A 17,626-nucleotide genomic window follows, 5' to 3' on the forward strand; every position below is an offset into this window, starting at 1 on the left:
GCATACACGTTTTTATTTCTTGATAGATTTTCTTTTTTTAAAAGGTATTTCTTTTTTAAAACGATGGATTTTTATTCGGCAGAATGTTTCTAATTTTGGTGTTCTTTTTTATATGCTGTACTCTGTTTTTACGTTTTGTAGTACGAACAACCAAATAAATACACTTTTTTGAAAGGTAACGACAAAAAATTCAACGCGCCGCTTGTCCAAGGGTGGAAATTTGTCATTTAAAAAATATTCGCCGCGTGTACTGGGAGTGGTGGTGCAGCGGTTAGCGCTCTGCTGCACCACAGACCTGGCGACGCGAGGTTCGATTCCCGCTCGCGGCCACCACGATTATCTGAACCCGGTCCTGGGTCTCCCCTGGGTCGACTCGGCCTCCCAAATGCGTTTGTAAACATCTCCACTGGGGGAAGACGAAAGGCGGACGGGCGTGGCGCTGGCCACCCACGGCCCCCGTGTGCCACAGTGCCGGCAGCCTTCACAGCTGCTGCTGCTACTCGCTAACACCACTTGGCCCAACATTCTGAGGCTCTACGGGGCGTGGGTGGGGGGGGGGACCGTGTGTCGTTGAACTTCTTTCACACGGCTCGCAGCGAAACCGTGCTCATCGGAGGCGCGGGGGAAGGATAAAAAGTCACAACGAAGGTTAATATCGGTCGCGAAAGCTCTTGCTTGCGTGTTTAAACAAAAACATTTTTTTTAAATCACCAATTAGTGGCTCAGTTTGGATGGCAACAACTTCCATTCGCCACTAAGTGGTGGGGACGTCCCCACGGCAGACTGTGTGCACGTAAGATCACACACAACCATCACACACCACCCTACTGATAGACTGTGTGCACGTGAGATCACACACAACCATCACACACCACCCTACTGACAGACTGTGTGCACGTAAGATCACACGCACAACCATCACCCACACTACTGACAGACTGCGTGCACGTGAGATCACACACAACCATCACACACCACCCTACTGGCAGACTGTGTGCACATGAGATCACACACAACCATCACACACCACCCTACTGACAGACTGTGCGCACGTGAGATCACACACACAACCATCACCCCACACTACTGGCAGACTGTGTGCACGTGAGATCACACACACAACCATCACACACACTACTGGCAGACTGTGTGCACGTGAGATCACACACAACCATCACCCACACTACTGGCAGACTGTGCACGTGAGATCACACAACCATCAAACACCATCCTACTGACAGACTGTGTGCACGTGAGATCACACACAACCATCACACACCACCCTACTGATAGACTGTGTGCACGTGAGATCACACAAAACCATCACACACCACCCTACTGATAGACTGTGTGCACGTGAGATCACACACAACCATCACACACCATCCTACTGGCAGACTGTGTGCACGTGAGATCACACACAACCATCACACACCACCCTACTGGCAGACTGTGTGCACGTGAGATCACACACACAACCATCACACACCCTACTGGCAGACTGTGTGCACGTGAGATCACACACACAACCATCACACACCACCCTACTGACAGACTGTGTGCACGTGAGATCACACACAACCATCACACTACTGACAGACTGTGTGCACGTGAGATCACACACAACCATCACCCCCCCTACTGACAGACTGTGTGCACGTGAGATCACACACAACCATCACCCCCCCTACTGACAGACTGTGTGCACGTGAGATCACACACACAACCATCACCCACACCCTACTGGCAGACTGTGCACGTGAGATCACACACACAACCATCACCCCACTCTACTGGCAGACTGTGCACGTGAGATCACACACACAACCATCACCCCCCACCTTACTGGCAGACTGTGCACGTGAGATCACACACACACACACAACCATCACCCACACTACTGACAGACTGTGTGCACGTGAGATCACACACAACCATCACCCACCCTACTGACAGACTGTGTGCACGTGAGATCACACACACATAACCATCACACACCACCCTACTGACAGACTGTGTGCACGTGAGATCACACACACAACCATCACACACCACCCTACTGACAGACTGTGTGCACGTGAGATCACACACAACCATCACCCCCCACCCTACTGGCAGACTGTGTGCACGTGAGATCACACACAACCATCACCCCCCACCCTACTGGCAGACTGTGTGCAAGTGAGATCACACACAACCATCACCCCCCCCCACCTTACTGGCAGACTGTGCACGTGAGATCACACACACAACCCTCACACACCCTACTGCCAGACTGTGTGCACGTGAGATCACACACACAACCATCACCCCCCACCTTACTGGCAGACTGTGCACGTGAGATCACACACACACACACACAACCATCACCCACACTACTGACAGACTGTGTGCACGTGAGATCACACACAACCATCACCCACCCTACTGACAGACTGTGTGCACGTGAGATCACACACACATAACCATCACACACCACCCTACTGACAGACTGTGTGCACGTGAGATCACACACACAACCATCACACACCACCCTACTGACAGACTGTGTGCACGTGAGATCACACACAACCATCACACACCACCCTACTGGCAGACTGTGTGCACGTGAGATCACACACACAACCATCACACACCACCCTACTGGCAGACTGTGTGCACGTGAGATCACACACAACCATCACCCCCCACCCTACTGGCAGACTGTGTGCACGTGAGATCACACACAACCATCACCCCCCACCCTACTGGCAGACTGTGTGCAAGTGAGATCACACACAACCATCACCCCCCCCACCTTACTGGCAGACTGTGCACGTGAGATCACACACACAACCCTCACACACCCTACTGCCAGACTGTGTGCACGTGAGATCACACACACAACCATCACACACCACCCTACTGACAGACTGTGTGCACGTGAGATCACACACACAACCATCACACACCACCCTACTGGCAGACTGTGTGCACGTGAGATCACACACACAACCATCACCCCCCACCTACTGGCAGACTGTGTGCACGTGAGATCACACACAACCATCACCCACACTACTGGCAGACTGTGTGCACGTGAGATCACACACAACCATCACCCCCCCCCACCTTACTGGCAGACTGTGCACGTGAGATCACACACACAACCCTCACACACCCTACTGCCAGACTGTGTGCACGTGAGATCACACACACAACCATCACCCCACCCTATTGGCAGACTGTGTGCACGTGAGATCACACACAACCATCACCCACCCTACTGACAGACTGTGTGCACGTGAGATCACACACAACCATCACCCACCCTACTGACAGACTGTGTGCACGTGAGATCACACACAACCATCACCCCACTCTACTGGCAGACTGTGTGCACGTGAGATCACACACACAACCATCACCCCACCCTACTGGCAGACTGTGTGCACGTGAGATCACACACACAACCATCACCCCACCCTACTGACAGACTGTGTGCACGTGAGATCACACACACAACCCTCACACACCCTACTGACAGACTGTGTGCACGTGAGATCACACACAACCATCACCCCCCACCCTACTGGCAGAATGTGTGCACGTAAGATCACACACACAACCATCACCCCCACCCTACTGGCAGACTGTGTGCACGTGAGATCACACACACAACCATCACCCCACCCTACTGGCAGACTGTGCACGTGAGATCACACACACAACCATCACCCCCCACTACTGGCAGACTGATGCCACTGGGGATGCCCCTCTGCTAGACCGCAGCAATGAAACTATAAACTATTTTTTTATCGTACCAACTAAAGCCCCACTCGGCTACAGAAGCGACCTGGTTAGCACGGATGGAACCTTGACGAAGAAGTGGCTTACGTGGTAAATGTATCGCTGCCAAATACTTTAAACGTGTGGTGCTAAATGTGGAGGGGGGAAATTGGTGGACCCAGAGGGAAAAATCCACGCGACCACAGGCAGAGAGCCGCAGACTCCAAATACACAGCAGACTCCAAATACACAGCAGCAGCAGCAGGCATCGTCAGGGTCGGGATCGAACCCACGACCTCCTGCACACCAGGCGAGGTAGTCAACATCTCCTAGCCACCGTGATGATGATGAGAGAGAGAGACACGCAGACTCCAAATATACAGCAGCAGGCGTCAGGGTCGGGATCTAACCCATGATCTCCTGCCTACGAGGCGAGGTAGTTAACATCTCATAGCCACCGTGATGATGATGATGAGAGAGACGCAGACTCCAAATATACAGCAGCAGGCATCGTCAGGGTCGGGATCGAACCCACAACCTCCTGCATACCAGGCGAGCTGATGAATAATAATAATAATTAAAATGTATAATTGTGCATTCCACCCTAGGATTCCCAATGCGTAGCGCATGAAAATCAGAAACCGGACAACCAGGTGGTGGTGGTGGTGGGGGGGTAACCGACCCAAGGAAGGAGGGACGGCCGTCTTGACGAGATCGGGCTCCACGGAAGACTTCAACGCAGGGTGCTTCAAAACAACAAAAAAAGTTGTGAACACTTCTGAGAATTTGCAGCAACGACGTCGCGAGAAATGTTCCGCCTCTTAGGCTTGTGGAGGCCACCGGGAGAAGCTTCCAGGCCACGCGTTCACAGCGGCGGTGAACGCGCGGGAGACTCTTTGACTTTCTGAAGCTACTTGTCGTCACGCCACACCGTCTTATGGTCCCCGTCTCTTGTTTCCACTAAAAACGACAGTCGCGTTTAAGCGCTCACTTACTTCTGAAGCAACCTCCACACCTACCGACTCCCCTTGCCGCCTGATTTCAAGCGGCAAGGGGCGAGCCCTCAGCCCCGGCGCCGGAACGAACGCGGCACAGGGGGGGACCCCACCGGGGGGGACCCCACGGGGACCCCAGCGAGACGCCACGGGGACCCCACCGGGGACCCCAGCGAGACCCCAGCGAGACCCCACCGAAGACCCCACCGGGGACCCCACTGGGGACCCCACCGGGGACCCCAGCGAGACCCCAGCGAGACCCCACCGGGGACCCCAGTGAGACCCCAGCGAGACCCCACCGGGGACCCCACTGGGGACCCCAGCGAGACCCCAGCGAGACCCCACCGGGGACCCCAGCGAGACCCCAGCGAGACCCCACCGGGGACCCCACTGGGGACCCCAGCGAGACCCCACCGAAGACCCCACGGGGACCCCACGGGGACCCCACCGGGGACCCCAGCGAGACCCCACGGGGACCCCACCGGGGACCCCACCGAGACCCCACCGGGGACCCCACTGGGGACCCCAGCGAGACCCCACCGAAGACCCCACGGGGACCCCACCGAGACCCCAGCGGGGACCCCACCGGGGACCCCACTGGGGACCCCAGCGAGACCCCACCGAAGACCCCACGGGGACCCCACCGAGACCCCACTGGGGACCCCAGCGAGACCCTAGCGAGACCCCACCGAGACCCCAGCGGGGACCCCACCGGGGACCCCAGCGAGACCCCACCGGGGACCCCACCGGGGACCCCAGCGAGACCCCACCGAAGACCCCAGCGAGAACCCCCCACCGAAGACCCCCTTCAACCCCCCCCCGCGAACCACTCGGCCAGGTCCCCCCTCGGCGCCGCCCCCTCCGCCGCTCCCCCGCCCCGCCGGAGCCTCCGGCAGACGGCGCACAGCCGCTCGTCCCAGCCGCGAGCGCTCCGCGCCCGGTAGCGCCGCCGCCAGGCGTGCATGCGCCCGTACGCCGCCCCGTCGGCCGCCAGCGCCCGCAGGCGCAGCGCCAGCTCGAGGGGCGACGCGAAGTCGTCCACGTGCAGGAAGGCGCCGGGCGGCAGCGCCCGCTCGTAGTCGGCCCGAGGGGGGCCCAGCGCGACGGGGACGGCGGCCGAGCCGAGGGCGTTGGCCCACAGCTTCTCGCTGACGTAGTGGCGCGAGCGGGAGTTCTCGAAGGCCAGGTAGAAGAGGTAGCGCGAGAGGACCGCCCGCGGATCGCCCGGGGGCACGGCCGTGCGTGCCGGGGCCGTGCGTGCCGGTGGCAGGGCCGGCGCCGGGGCCGTGCGTGCCGGGGCCGGCGGCAGGGCCGTGCGTGCCGTGCCGCGGCCGTACACGGCCACGCGAAGGTGCCGTGCCAGCTCGCGATGGTAGCCGTCGCGGCCGGAGGCGGCGCCCCGGTGGGACACGACCCAGGCCACCAGCTCGCTCTTACTGGGGGGAGCGGGAGAAGAAGGTGGGGTCGGTGGTGGCGGTGGAGTTGGTGGTGGCAGTGGTGGTGGTGGTGGAGGAGGTGGTAGTGGTGGAGTTGGTGGTGGGGTCGGTGGTGGCGGTGGAGTTGGTGGTGGCAGTGGTGGTGGTGGCGGTGGTAGTGGTGGAGGTTGAGGTGGTGGAGGTGGTGGAGGTTGAGGTGGTGGAGGTGGTGGTGGTGGTGGTGGCAGTGGTGGTGGTGGTGGTAGTGGTGGTGGGGTTGGTGGTGGTAGTGGTGGAGGTTGAGGTGGTGGAGGTGGTGGAGGTAGTGGAGGTGGTGGTGGTGGAGGTGGTGGAGTTGGTGGTAGTGGAGGTGGTGGTGGGGTTGATGTTGGTGGTGGAGGTGGTGGACTTGGTGGTGGTGGAGGTGGTGGAGGTGGTGGTGGTGGAGGTGGTGGAGTTGGTGGTGGGATTGATGTTGGTGGTGGTGGAGTTGGTGGTGGGGTTGATGTTGGTGGTGGAGGTGGTAGAGATGGTGGTGGGGTTGATGTTGGTGGTGGTAGTGGTGGAGGTGGTGGTGGGGTTGATGTTGGTGGTGGATGTGGTGGAGTTGGTGGTGGGGTTGATGGTGGTGGAGGTGGTGGAGTTAGTGGTGGTGGAGGTGGTGGAGTTGGTGGTGGGGTTGATATTGATGTTAGTGGTGGTGTTGGTGATGGTGTTGATGTTGGTGGTGGTGGTGTTGATGTTGTTGGTGGTATTGATGTTGATGGTGGTAGTGGTAGTGGTGTTGGTGGTGGTGGTGTTGATGTTGATGGTGGTGGTGTTGATGTTGATGGTGGTGGTGTTGATGTTGGTGGTGGTGGTGTTGATGTTGGTGGTGGTGGTGTTGATGTTGATGGTGGTGGTGTTGATGTTGTTGTTGGTGATGGTGTTGATGTTGATGGTGGTGGTGTTGATGTTGGTGTTGGGTGCGGTCCACCCACCCGGAGCAGGCGTAGGCGCTGCAGTTGGCGGCTCCTGCCGACTCGAGGGCGGAGCCACACGGAGGCTCCTCCCCCTCCTGCCCCTCCCCCCGGGGCTCGAGCCACCCGTAGGGGGTTGGGACATCCGAATCCGGCCTGCAAAGTGTGTGGACTAATCTCCATCTGTTCCATCTCACTCCCTTCTACCACGTGTGCGGACTAATCTCCATCTGTTCCATCTCACTCCCTTCTACCACGTGTGTGGATTAATCTCCATCTGTTCCATCTCACTCCCTTCTACACCGTGTGTGGACTAATCTCCATCTGTTCCATCTCACTCCCTTCTACCACGTGTGTGGATTAATCTCCATCTGTTCCATCTCACTCCCTTCTACACCGTGTGTGGACTAATCTCCATCTGTTCCATCTCACTCCCTTCTACACCGTGTGTGGACTAATCTCCATCTGTTCCATCTCACTCCCTTCTACACCGTGTGTGGACTAATCTCCATCTGTTCCATCTCACTCCCTTCTACATCGTGTGTGGACTAATCTCCATCTGTTCCATCTCACTCCCTTCTACACCGTGTGTGGACTAATCTCCATCTGTTCCATCTCACTCCCTTCTACCACGTGTGTGGACTAATCTCCATCTGTTCCATCTCACTCCCTTCTACCACGTGGGTGGACTAATCTCCATCTGTTCCATCTCACTCCCTTCTACCACGTGTGTGGACTAATCTCCATCTGTTCCATCTCACTCCCTTCTACACCGTGTGTGGACTAATCTCCATCTGTTCCATCTCACTTCCTTCTACCACGTGTGTGGACTAATCTCCATCTCTTCCATCTCACTCCCTTCTACCACGTGTGTGGACTAATCTCCATCTGTTCCATCTCAGTCCCTTCTACCACGTGTGTGGACTAATCTCCATCTGTTCCATCTCACTCCCTTCTACCACGTGTGTGGACTAATCTCCATCTGTTCCATCTCACTCCCTTCTACACCGTGTGTGGACTAACCTCCATCTGCTCCATCTCACTCCCTTCTACCACGTGTGTGGACTAATCTCCATCTGTTCCATCTCACTCCCTTCTACCACGTGTGTGGACTAATCTCCATCTGTTCCATCTCACTCCCTTCTACCACGTGTGTGGACTAATCTCCATCTGTTCCATCTCACTCCCTTCTACCACGTGTGTGGACTAATCTCCATCTGTTCCATCTCAGTCCCTTCTACCACGTGTGTGGACTAATCTCCATCTGTTCCATCTCACTCCCTTCTACCACGTGTGTGGACTAATCTCCATCTGTTCCATCTCACTCCCTTCTACACCGTGTGTGGACTAACCTCCATCTGCTCCATCTCACTCCCTTCTACCACGTGTGTGGACTAATCTCCATCTGTTCCATCTCACTCCCTTCTACCACGTGTGTGGACTAATCTCCATCTGTTCCATCTCACTCCCTTCTACCACGTGTGTGGACTAATCTCCATCTGTTCCATCTCACTCACTTCTACCACGTGTGTGGACTAATCTCCATCTGTTCCATCTCACTCCCTTCTACACCGTGTGTGGACTAATCTCCATCTGTTCCATCTCACTCCCTTCTACACCGTGTGTGGACTAATCTCCATCTGTTCCATCTCACTCCCTTCTACACAATGTGTGGACTAATCTCCATCTGTTCCATCTCACTCCCTTCTACCACGTGGGTGGACTAAGCTCCATCTGTTCCATCTCACTCCCTTTTACACCGTGTGTGGACTAATCTCCATCTGTTCCATCTCACTCCCTTCTACACAATGTGTGGACTAATCTCCATCTGTTCCATCTCACTCCCTTCTACCACGTGTGTGGACTAATCTCCAGCTGTTCCATCTCACTCCCTTCTACCACGTGTGTGGACTAATCTCCATCTGTTCCATCTCACTCCCTTCTACACCGTGTGTGGACTAATCTCCATCTGTTCCATCTCACTCCCTTCTACCACGTGTGTGGACTAACCTCCATCTGTTCCATCTCACTCCCTTCTACACCGTATGTGGACTAATCTCCATCTGTTCTATCTCACTCCCTTCTACCACGTGTGTGGACTAATCTCCATCTGTTCCTTCTCACTCCCTTCTACCACGTGTGTGGACTAATCTCCATCTGTTCCATCTCACTCCCTTCTACCACGTGTGTGGACTAATCTCCATCTGTTCCATCTCACTCCCTTCTACCACGTGTGTGGACTAATCTCCATCTGTTCCATCTCACTCCCTTCTACTACGTCGGTGGACTAATCTCCATCTGTTCCATCTCACTCCCTTCTACCACGTGGGTGGACTAATCTCCATCTGTTCCATCTCACTCTCTTCTACACCGTGGGTGGACTAATCTCCATCTGTTCCATCTCACTCCCTTCTACCACGTGTGTGGACTAATCTCCATCTGTTCCTTCTCACTCACTTCTACACCGTGTGTGGACTAATCTCCATCTGTTCCATCTCACTCCCTTCTACACCGTGTGTGGACTAATCTCCATCTGTTCCATCTCACTCCCTTCTACCACGTGGGTGGCCTAATCTCCATCTGTTCCATCTCACTCCCTTCTACTACATGTGTGGACTAATCTCCATCTGTTCCATCTCACTCCCTTCTACCACGTGTGTGGCCTAATCTCCATCGGTTCCATCTCACTCCCTTCTACCACGTGTGTGGACTCATCTCCATCTGTTCCATCTCACTCCCTTCTACACGGTGTGGACTAATCTCCATCTGTTCCATCTCACTCCCTTGTACCACGTGGGTGGACTAATCTCCATCTGTTCCATCTCACTCCCTTCTACCACGTGTGTGGACTAATCTCCATCTGTTCCATCTCACTCCCTTCTACCACGTGGGTGGCCTAATCTCCATCTGTTCCATCTCACTCCCTTCTACTACGTGTGTGGACTAATCTCCATCTGTTACATCTCACTCCCTTGTACCACGTGGGTGGACTAATCTCCATCTGTTACATCTCACTCCCTTCTACCACGTGTGTGGACTAATCTCCATCTGTTCCATTTCACTCCCTTCTACCACGTGTGTGGACTAATCTCCATCTGTTCCATCTCACTCCCTTCTACCACGTGTGTGCACTAATCTCCATCTGTTCCATCTCACTCCCTTCTACCACGTGTGTGGACTAATCTCCATCTGTTCCATCTCACTCCCTTCTACCACGTGTGTGGACTAATCTCCATCTGTTCCATCTCACTCCCTTCTACCACGTGTGTGGACTAATCTCCATCTGTTCCATCTCACTCCCTTCTACCACGTGTGTGGACTAACCTCCATCTGTTCCACCTCACTCCCTTCTACACCGTGTGTGGACTAATCTCCATCTGTTCCATCTCACTCCCTTCTACTACGTGTGTGGACTAATCTCCATCTGTTCCATGTCACTCCCTTCTAGCACGTGTGTGGACTAATCTGCATCTGTTCCATCTCACTCCCTTCTAGCACGTGTGTGGACTAATCTCCATCTGTTCCATCTCACTCCCTTCTAGCACGTGTGTGGACTAATCTCCATCTGTTCCATTTCACTCCCTTCTACCACGTGTGTGGACTAATCTCCATCTGTTCCATCTCACTCCCTTCTACCACGTGTGTGCACTAATCTCCATCTGTTCCATCTCACTCCCTTCTACCACGTGTGTGGACTAATCTCCATCTGTTCCATCTCACTCCCTTCTACCACGTGTGTGGACTAATCTCCATCTGTTCCATCTCACTCCCTTCTACCACGTGTGTGGACTAATCTCCATCTGTTCCATCTTACTCCCTTCTACCACGTGTGTGGACTAATCTCCATCTGTTCCACCTCACTCCCTTCTACACCGTGTGTGGACTAATCTCCATCTGTTCCATCTCACTCCCTTCTACTACGTGTGTGGACTAATCTCCATCTGTTCCATGTCACTCCCTTCTAGCACGTGTGTGGACTAATCTGCATCTGTTCCATCTCACTCCCTTCTAGCACGTGTGTGGACTAATCTCCATCTGTTCCATCTCACTCCCTTCTACCACGTGGGTGGACGAATCTCCATCTGTTCCATCTCACTCCCTTCTACACCGTATGTGGACTAATCTCCATCTGTTCCATCTCACTCCCTTCTACCACGTGTGTGGACTAATCTCCATCTGTTCCATCTCACTCCCTTCTAGCACGTGTGTGGACTAATCTCCATCTGTTCCATCTCACTCCCTTGTACCACGTGGGTGGACTAATCTCCATCTGTTCCATCTCACTCCCTTCTACCACGTGTGTGGACTAATCTCCATCTGTTCCATCTCACTCCCTTGTACCACGTGTGTGGACTAATCTCCATCTGTTCCATCTCACTCCCTTCTACACCGTGTGTGGACTAATCTCCATCTGTTCCATCTCACTCCCTTCTACCACGTGTGTGGACTAATCTCCATCTGTTCCATCTCAGTCCTTTGTACCACGTGTGTGGACTAATCTCCATCTGTTCCATCTCACTCCCTTCTACCACGTGTGTGGACTAATCTCCATCTGTTCCATCTCACTCACCTTCTACACCGTGTGTGGACTAATCTCCATCTGTTCCATCTCACTCCCTTCTACACCGTGTGTGGACTAATCTCCATCTGTTCCATCTCACTCCCTTCTACACCGTGTGTGGACTAATCTCCATCTGTTCCATCTCACTCCCTTCTACACCGTGTGTGGACTAATCTCCATCTGTTCCATCTCACTCCCTTCTACACCGTGTGTGGACTAATCTCCATCTGTTCCATCTCACTCCCTTCTACACCGTGTGTGGACTAATCTCCATCTGTTCCATCTCACTCCCTTCTACATCGTGTGTGGACTAATCTCCATCTGTTCCATCTCACTCCCTTCTACACCGTGTGTGGACTAATCTCCATCTGTTCCATCTCACTCCCTTCTACCACGTGTGTGGACTAATCTCCATCTGTTCCATCTCACTCCCTTCTACCACGTGTGTGGACTAATCTCCATCTGTTCCATCTCACTCCCTTCTACACCGTGTGTGGACTAATCTCCATCTGTTCCATCTCACTTCCTTCTACCACGTGTGTGGACTAATCTCCATCTCTTCCATCTCACTCCCTTCTACCACGTGTGTGGACTAATCTCCATCTGTTCCATCTCAGTCCCTTCTACCACGTGTGTGGACTAATCTCCATCTGTTCCATCTCACTCCCTTCTACCACGTGTGTGGACTAATCTCCATCTGTTCCATCTCACTCCCTTCTACACCGTGTGTGGACTAACCTCCATCTGCTCCATCTCACTCCCTTCTACCACGTGTGTGGACTAATCTCCATCTGTTCCATCTCACTCCCTTCTACCACGTGTGTGGACTAATCTCCATCTGTTCCATCTCACTCCCTTCTACCACGTGTGTGGACTAATCTCCATCTGTTCCATCTCACTCACTTCTACCACGTGTGTGGACTAATCTCCATCTGTTCCATCTCACTCCCTTCTACACCGTGTGTGGACTAATCTCCATCTGTTCCATCTCACTCCCTTCTACACCGTGTGTGGACTAATCTCCATCTGTTCCATCTCACTCCCTTCTACACAATGTGTGGACTAATCTCCATCTGTTCCATCTCACTCCCTTCTACCACGTGGGTGGACTAAGCTCCATCTGTTCCATCTCACTCCCTTTTACACCGTGTGTGGACTAATCTCCATCTGTTCCATCTCACTCCCTTCTACACAATGTGTGGACTAATCTCCATCTGTTCCATCTCACTCCCTTCTACCACGTGTGTGGACTAATCTCCAGCTGTTCCATCTCACTCCCTTCTACCACGTGTGTGGACTAATCTCCATCTGTTCCATCTCACTCCCTTCTACACCGTGTGTGGACTAATCTCCATCTGTTCCATCTCACTCCCTTCTACCACGTGTGTGGACTAACCTCCATCTGTTCCATCTCACTCCCTTCTACACCGTATGTGGATTAATCTCCATCTGTTCTATCTCACTCCCTTCTACCACGTGTGTGGACTAATCTCCATCTGTTCCTTCTCACTCCCTTCTACCACGTGTGTGGACTAATCTCCATCTGTTCCATCTCACTCCCTTCTACCACGTGTGTGGACTAATCTCCATCTGTTCCATCTCACTCCCTTCTACCACGTGTGTGGACTAATCTCCATCTGTTCCATCTCACTCCCTTCTACTACGTCGGTGGACTAATCTCCATCTGTTCCATCTCACTCCCTTCTACCACGTGGGTGGACTAATCTCCATCTGTTCCATCTCACTCTCTTCTACACCGTGGGTGGACTAATCTCCATCTGTTCCATCTCACTCCCTTCTACCACGTGTGTGGACTAATCTCCATCTGTTCCTTCTCACTCACTTCTACACCGTGTGTGGACTAATCTCCATCTGTTCCATCTCACTCCCTTCTACACCGTGTGTGGACTAATCTCCATCTGTTCCATCTCACTCCCTTCTACCACGTGGGTGGCCTAATCTCCATCTGTTCCATCTCACTCCCTTCTACTACATGTGTGGACTAATCTCCATCTGTTCCATCTCACTCCCTTCTACCACGTGTGTGGCCTAATCTCCATCGGTTCCATCTTACTCCCTTCTACCACGTGTGTGGACTCATCTCCATCTGTTCCATCTCACTCCCTTCTACACGGTGTGGACTAATCTCCATCTGTTCCATCTCACTCCCTTGTACCACGTGGGTGGACTAATCTCCATCTGTTCCATCTCACTCCCTTCTACCACGTGTGTGGACTAATCTCCATCTGTTCCATCTCACTCCCTTCTACCACGTGGGTGGCCTAATCTCCATCTGTTCCATCTCACTCCCTTCTACTACGTGTGTGGACTAATCTCCATCTGTTACATCTCACTCCCTTGTACCACGTGGGTGGACTAATCTCCATCTGTTACATCTCACTCCCTTCTACCACGTGTGTGGACTAATCTCCATCTGTTCCATTTCACTCCCTTCTACCACGTGTGTGGACTAATCTCCATCTGTTCCATCTCACTCCCTTCTACCACGTGTGTGCACTAATCTCCATCTGTTCCATCTCACTCCCTTCTACCACGTGTGTGGACTAATCTCCATCTGTTCCATCTCACTCCCTTCTACCACGTGTGTGGACTAATCTCCATCTGTTCCATCTCACTCCCTTCTACCACGTGTGTGGACTAATCTCCATCTGTTCCATCTCACTCCCTTCTACCACGTGTGTGGACTAACCTCCATCTGTTCCACCTCACTCCCTTCTACACCGTGTGTGGACTAATCTCCATCTGTTCCATCTCACTCCCTTCTACTACGTGTGTGGACTAATCTCCATCTGTTCCATGTCACTCCCTTCTAGCACGTGTGTGGACTAATCTGCATCTGTTCCATCTCACTCTCTTCTAGCACGTGTGTGGACTAATCTCCATCTGTTCCATCTCACTCCCTTCTAGCACGTGTGTGGACTAATCTCCATCTGTTCCATTTCACTCCCTTCTACCACGTGTGTGGACTAATCTCCATCTGTTCCATCTCACTCCCTTCTACCACGTGTGTGCACTAATCTCCATCTGTTCCATCTCACTCCCTTCTACCACGTGTGTGGACTAATCTCCATCTGTTCCATCTCACTCCCTTCTACCACGTGTGTGGACTAATCTCCATCTGTTCCATCTCACTCCCTTCTACCACGTGTGTGGACTAATCTCCATCTGTTCCATCTCACTCCCTTCTACCACGTGTGTGGACTAATCTCCATCTGTTCCACCTCACTCCCTTCTACACCGTGTGTGGACTAATCTCCATTTGTTCCATCTCACTCCCTTCTACTACGTGTGTGGACTAATCTCCATCTGTTCCATGTCACTCCCTTCTAGCACGTGTGTGGACTAATCTGCATCTGTTCCATCTCACTCCCTTCTAGCACGTGTGTGGACTAATCTCCATCTGTTCCATCTCACTCCCTTCTACCACGTGGGTGGACGAATCTCCATCTGTTCCATCTCACTCCCTTCTACACCGTATGTGGACTAATCTCCATCTGTTCCATCTCACTCCCTTCTACCACGTGTGTGGACTAATCTCCATCTGTTCCATCTCACTCCCTTCTAGCACGTGTGTGGACTAATCTCCATCTGTTCCATCTCACTCCCTTGTACCACGTGGGTGGACTAATCTCCATCTGTTCCATCTCACTCCCTTCTAAAACGTGTGTGGACTAATCTCCATCTGTTCCATCTCACTCCCTTGTACCACGTGTGTGGACTAATCTCCATCTGTTCCATCTCACTCCCTTCTACACCGTGTGTGGACTAATCTCCATCTGTTCCATCTCACTCCCTTCTACCACGTGTGTGGACTAATCTCCATCTGTTCCATCTCACTCCCTTGTACCACGTGTGTGGACTAATCTCCATCTGTTCCATCTCACTCCCTTCTACCACGTGTGTGGACTAATCTCCATCTGTTCCATCTCACTCGCTTCTACTACGTGTGTGGACTAATCTCCATCTGTTCCATCTCACTCCCTTCTACCACGTGTGTGGACTAATCTCCATCTGTTCCATCTCACTCCCTTCTACCACGTGTGTGGACTAATCTCCATCTGTTCCATCTCACTCGCTTCTACCCGTGTGTGGACTAATCTCCATCTATTCCTTCACACTCCCTTCTACACCGTGTGTGGACTAATCTCCATCTGTTCCATCTCACTCCCTTCTACCACGTTGATGGACTAATCTCCATCTGTTCCATCTCACTCCCTTCTACTACATGTGTGGACTAATCTCAATCTGTTCCTTCTCACTCACTTCTACACCGTGTGTGGACTAATCTCCATCTGTTCCATCTCACTCCCTTCTAGCACATGTGTGGAATAATCTCCATCTGTTCCATCTCACTCCCTTCTACACCGTGTGTGGACTAATCTCCAACTGTTCCATCTCACTCCCTTCTACCACGTGTGTGGACTAATCTCCATCTGTTCCATCTCACTCCACTTCTACCAGTGTGTGGACTAATCTCCATCTGTTCCATCTCACTCCCTTCTACACCGTGTGTGGACTAATCTCCATCTGTTCCATCTCACTCCCTTCTACCACGTTGGTGGACTAATCTCCATTTGTTCCATCTCACTCCCTTCTACACCGTGTGTGGACTAATCTCCATATGTTCCATCTCACTCCCTTCTACCACGTGTGTGGACTAATCTCCATCTGTTCCATCTCACTCCCTTCTACCACGTGTGTGGACTAATCTCCATCTGTTCCATCTCACTCCCTTCTACTACGTCGGTGGACTAATCTCCATCTGTTCCATCTCACTCCCTTCTACCACGTGTGTGGACTAATCTCCATCTGTTCCATCTCACTCCCTTCTACCACGTGTGTGGACTAATCTCCATCTGTTCCATCTCACTCCCTTCTACCACGTGTGTGCACTAATCTCCATCTGTTCCATCTCACTCACTTCTACCACGTGTGTGGACTAATCTCCATCTGTTCCATCTCACTCCCTTCTACCACGTGGGTGGACTAATCTCCATCTGTTCCATCTCACTCCCTTCTACCACGTGTGTGCACTAATCTCCATCTGTTCCATCTCACTCACTTCTACCACGTGGGTGGACTAATCTCCATCTGTTCCATCTCACTCACTTCTACACCGTGTGTGGACTAATCTCCATCTGTTCCATCTCACTCCCTTCTACAACGTGTGTGGACTAATCTCCATCTGTTCCATCTCACTCCCTTCTACCCGTGTGTGGACTAATCTCCATCTGTTCCTTGTCACTCCCTTCTACCACGTGTGTGCACTAATCTCCATCTGTTCCATCTCACTCACTTCTACCACGTGGGTGGACTAATCTCCATCTGTTCCATCTCACTCACTTCTACCACGTGTGTGGACTAATCTCCATCTGTTACATCTCACTCACTTCTACACCGTGCATGGACTAATCTCCATCTGTTCCATCTCACTCACTTCTACCACGTGGGTGGACTAATCTCCATCTGTTCCATCTCACTCACTTCTACCACGTGGGTGGACTAATCTCCATCTGTTCCATCTCACTCACTTCTACACCGTGCATGGACTAATCTCCATCTGTTCCATCTAACTCCCTTCTACCACGTGGGTGGATTAATCTCCATCTGTTCCATCTCACTCCCTTCTACCATGTGGGTGGACTAATCTCCGTCTGTTCCATCTCACTCCCTTCTCCCACGTGTGTGGACTAATCTCCATCTGTTCCGGCCTTCATAGCACTTGCCCCTACAGTCTGTTAAGGCTATATGGGGGATCTTTGTGTGTAGCTGTGTGTGTGTGTAGCTGTGTGTGTGTGTAGCTGTGTGTGTCTAGCTGTGTGTGTGCGTGTAGCTGTGTGTGTGTGTACCTGTGTGTGAGTAGCTGTGTGTGTGTGTAGCTGTGTGTGTGTGTACCTGTGTGTGTGT

The 17,626-nt window shown here is 52.8% G+C and overlaps 1 protein-coding gene and 1 long non-coding RNA gene across 2 annotated transcripts in view; both read right to left on the reverse strand.

The window, feature by feature from the left end:
• Positions 1 to 653: 653 nt before the first annotated feature.
• Positions 654 to 3,611, reverse strand: LOC142907095 (uncharacterized). The gene is made up of 2 exons (XR_012930798.1): positions 3,009 to 3,611; positions 654 to 1,387 (listed from the first exon to the last, which is right to left on the reverse strand). It is a non-coding gene; the product is annotated as an uncharacterized LOC142907095 (long non-coding RNA).
• Positions 3,612 to 5,571: 1,960 nt separating this feature from the next.
• FUT7 (fucosyltransferase 7) overlaps positions 5,572 to 17,626 on the reverse strand; it is a 29,326-nt gene continuing 17,271 nt past the window's right edge. The window contains exons 5-6 of the mRNA XM_076056199.1: positions 7,159 to 7,293; positions 5,572 to 6,199 (exon numbers count right to left, since the gene is read on the reverse strand). Of these exons, the coding sequence (XP_075912314.1) occupies positions 5,572 to 6,199; positions 7,159 to 7,293 (763 nt within the window). The remainder of the gene's footprint in view (positions 6,200 to 7,158; positions 7,294 to 17,626) is intronic.

The sequence above is a fragment of the Petromyzon marinus genome, chromosome 74 (genome assembly GCF_048934315.1).
Source record: "Petromyzon marinus isolate PM22_M1 ecotype Great Lakes invasive population chromosome 74, UKy_Petmar_22M1.pri1.0, whole genome shotgun sequence".
In the NCBI taxonomy this organism is placed as follows: domain Eukaryota; kingdom Metazoa; phylum Chordata; class Hyperoartia; order Petromyzontiformes; family Petromyzontidae; genus Petromyzon; species Petromyzon marinus.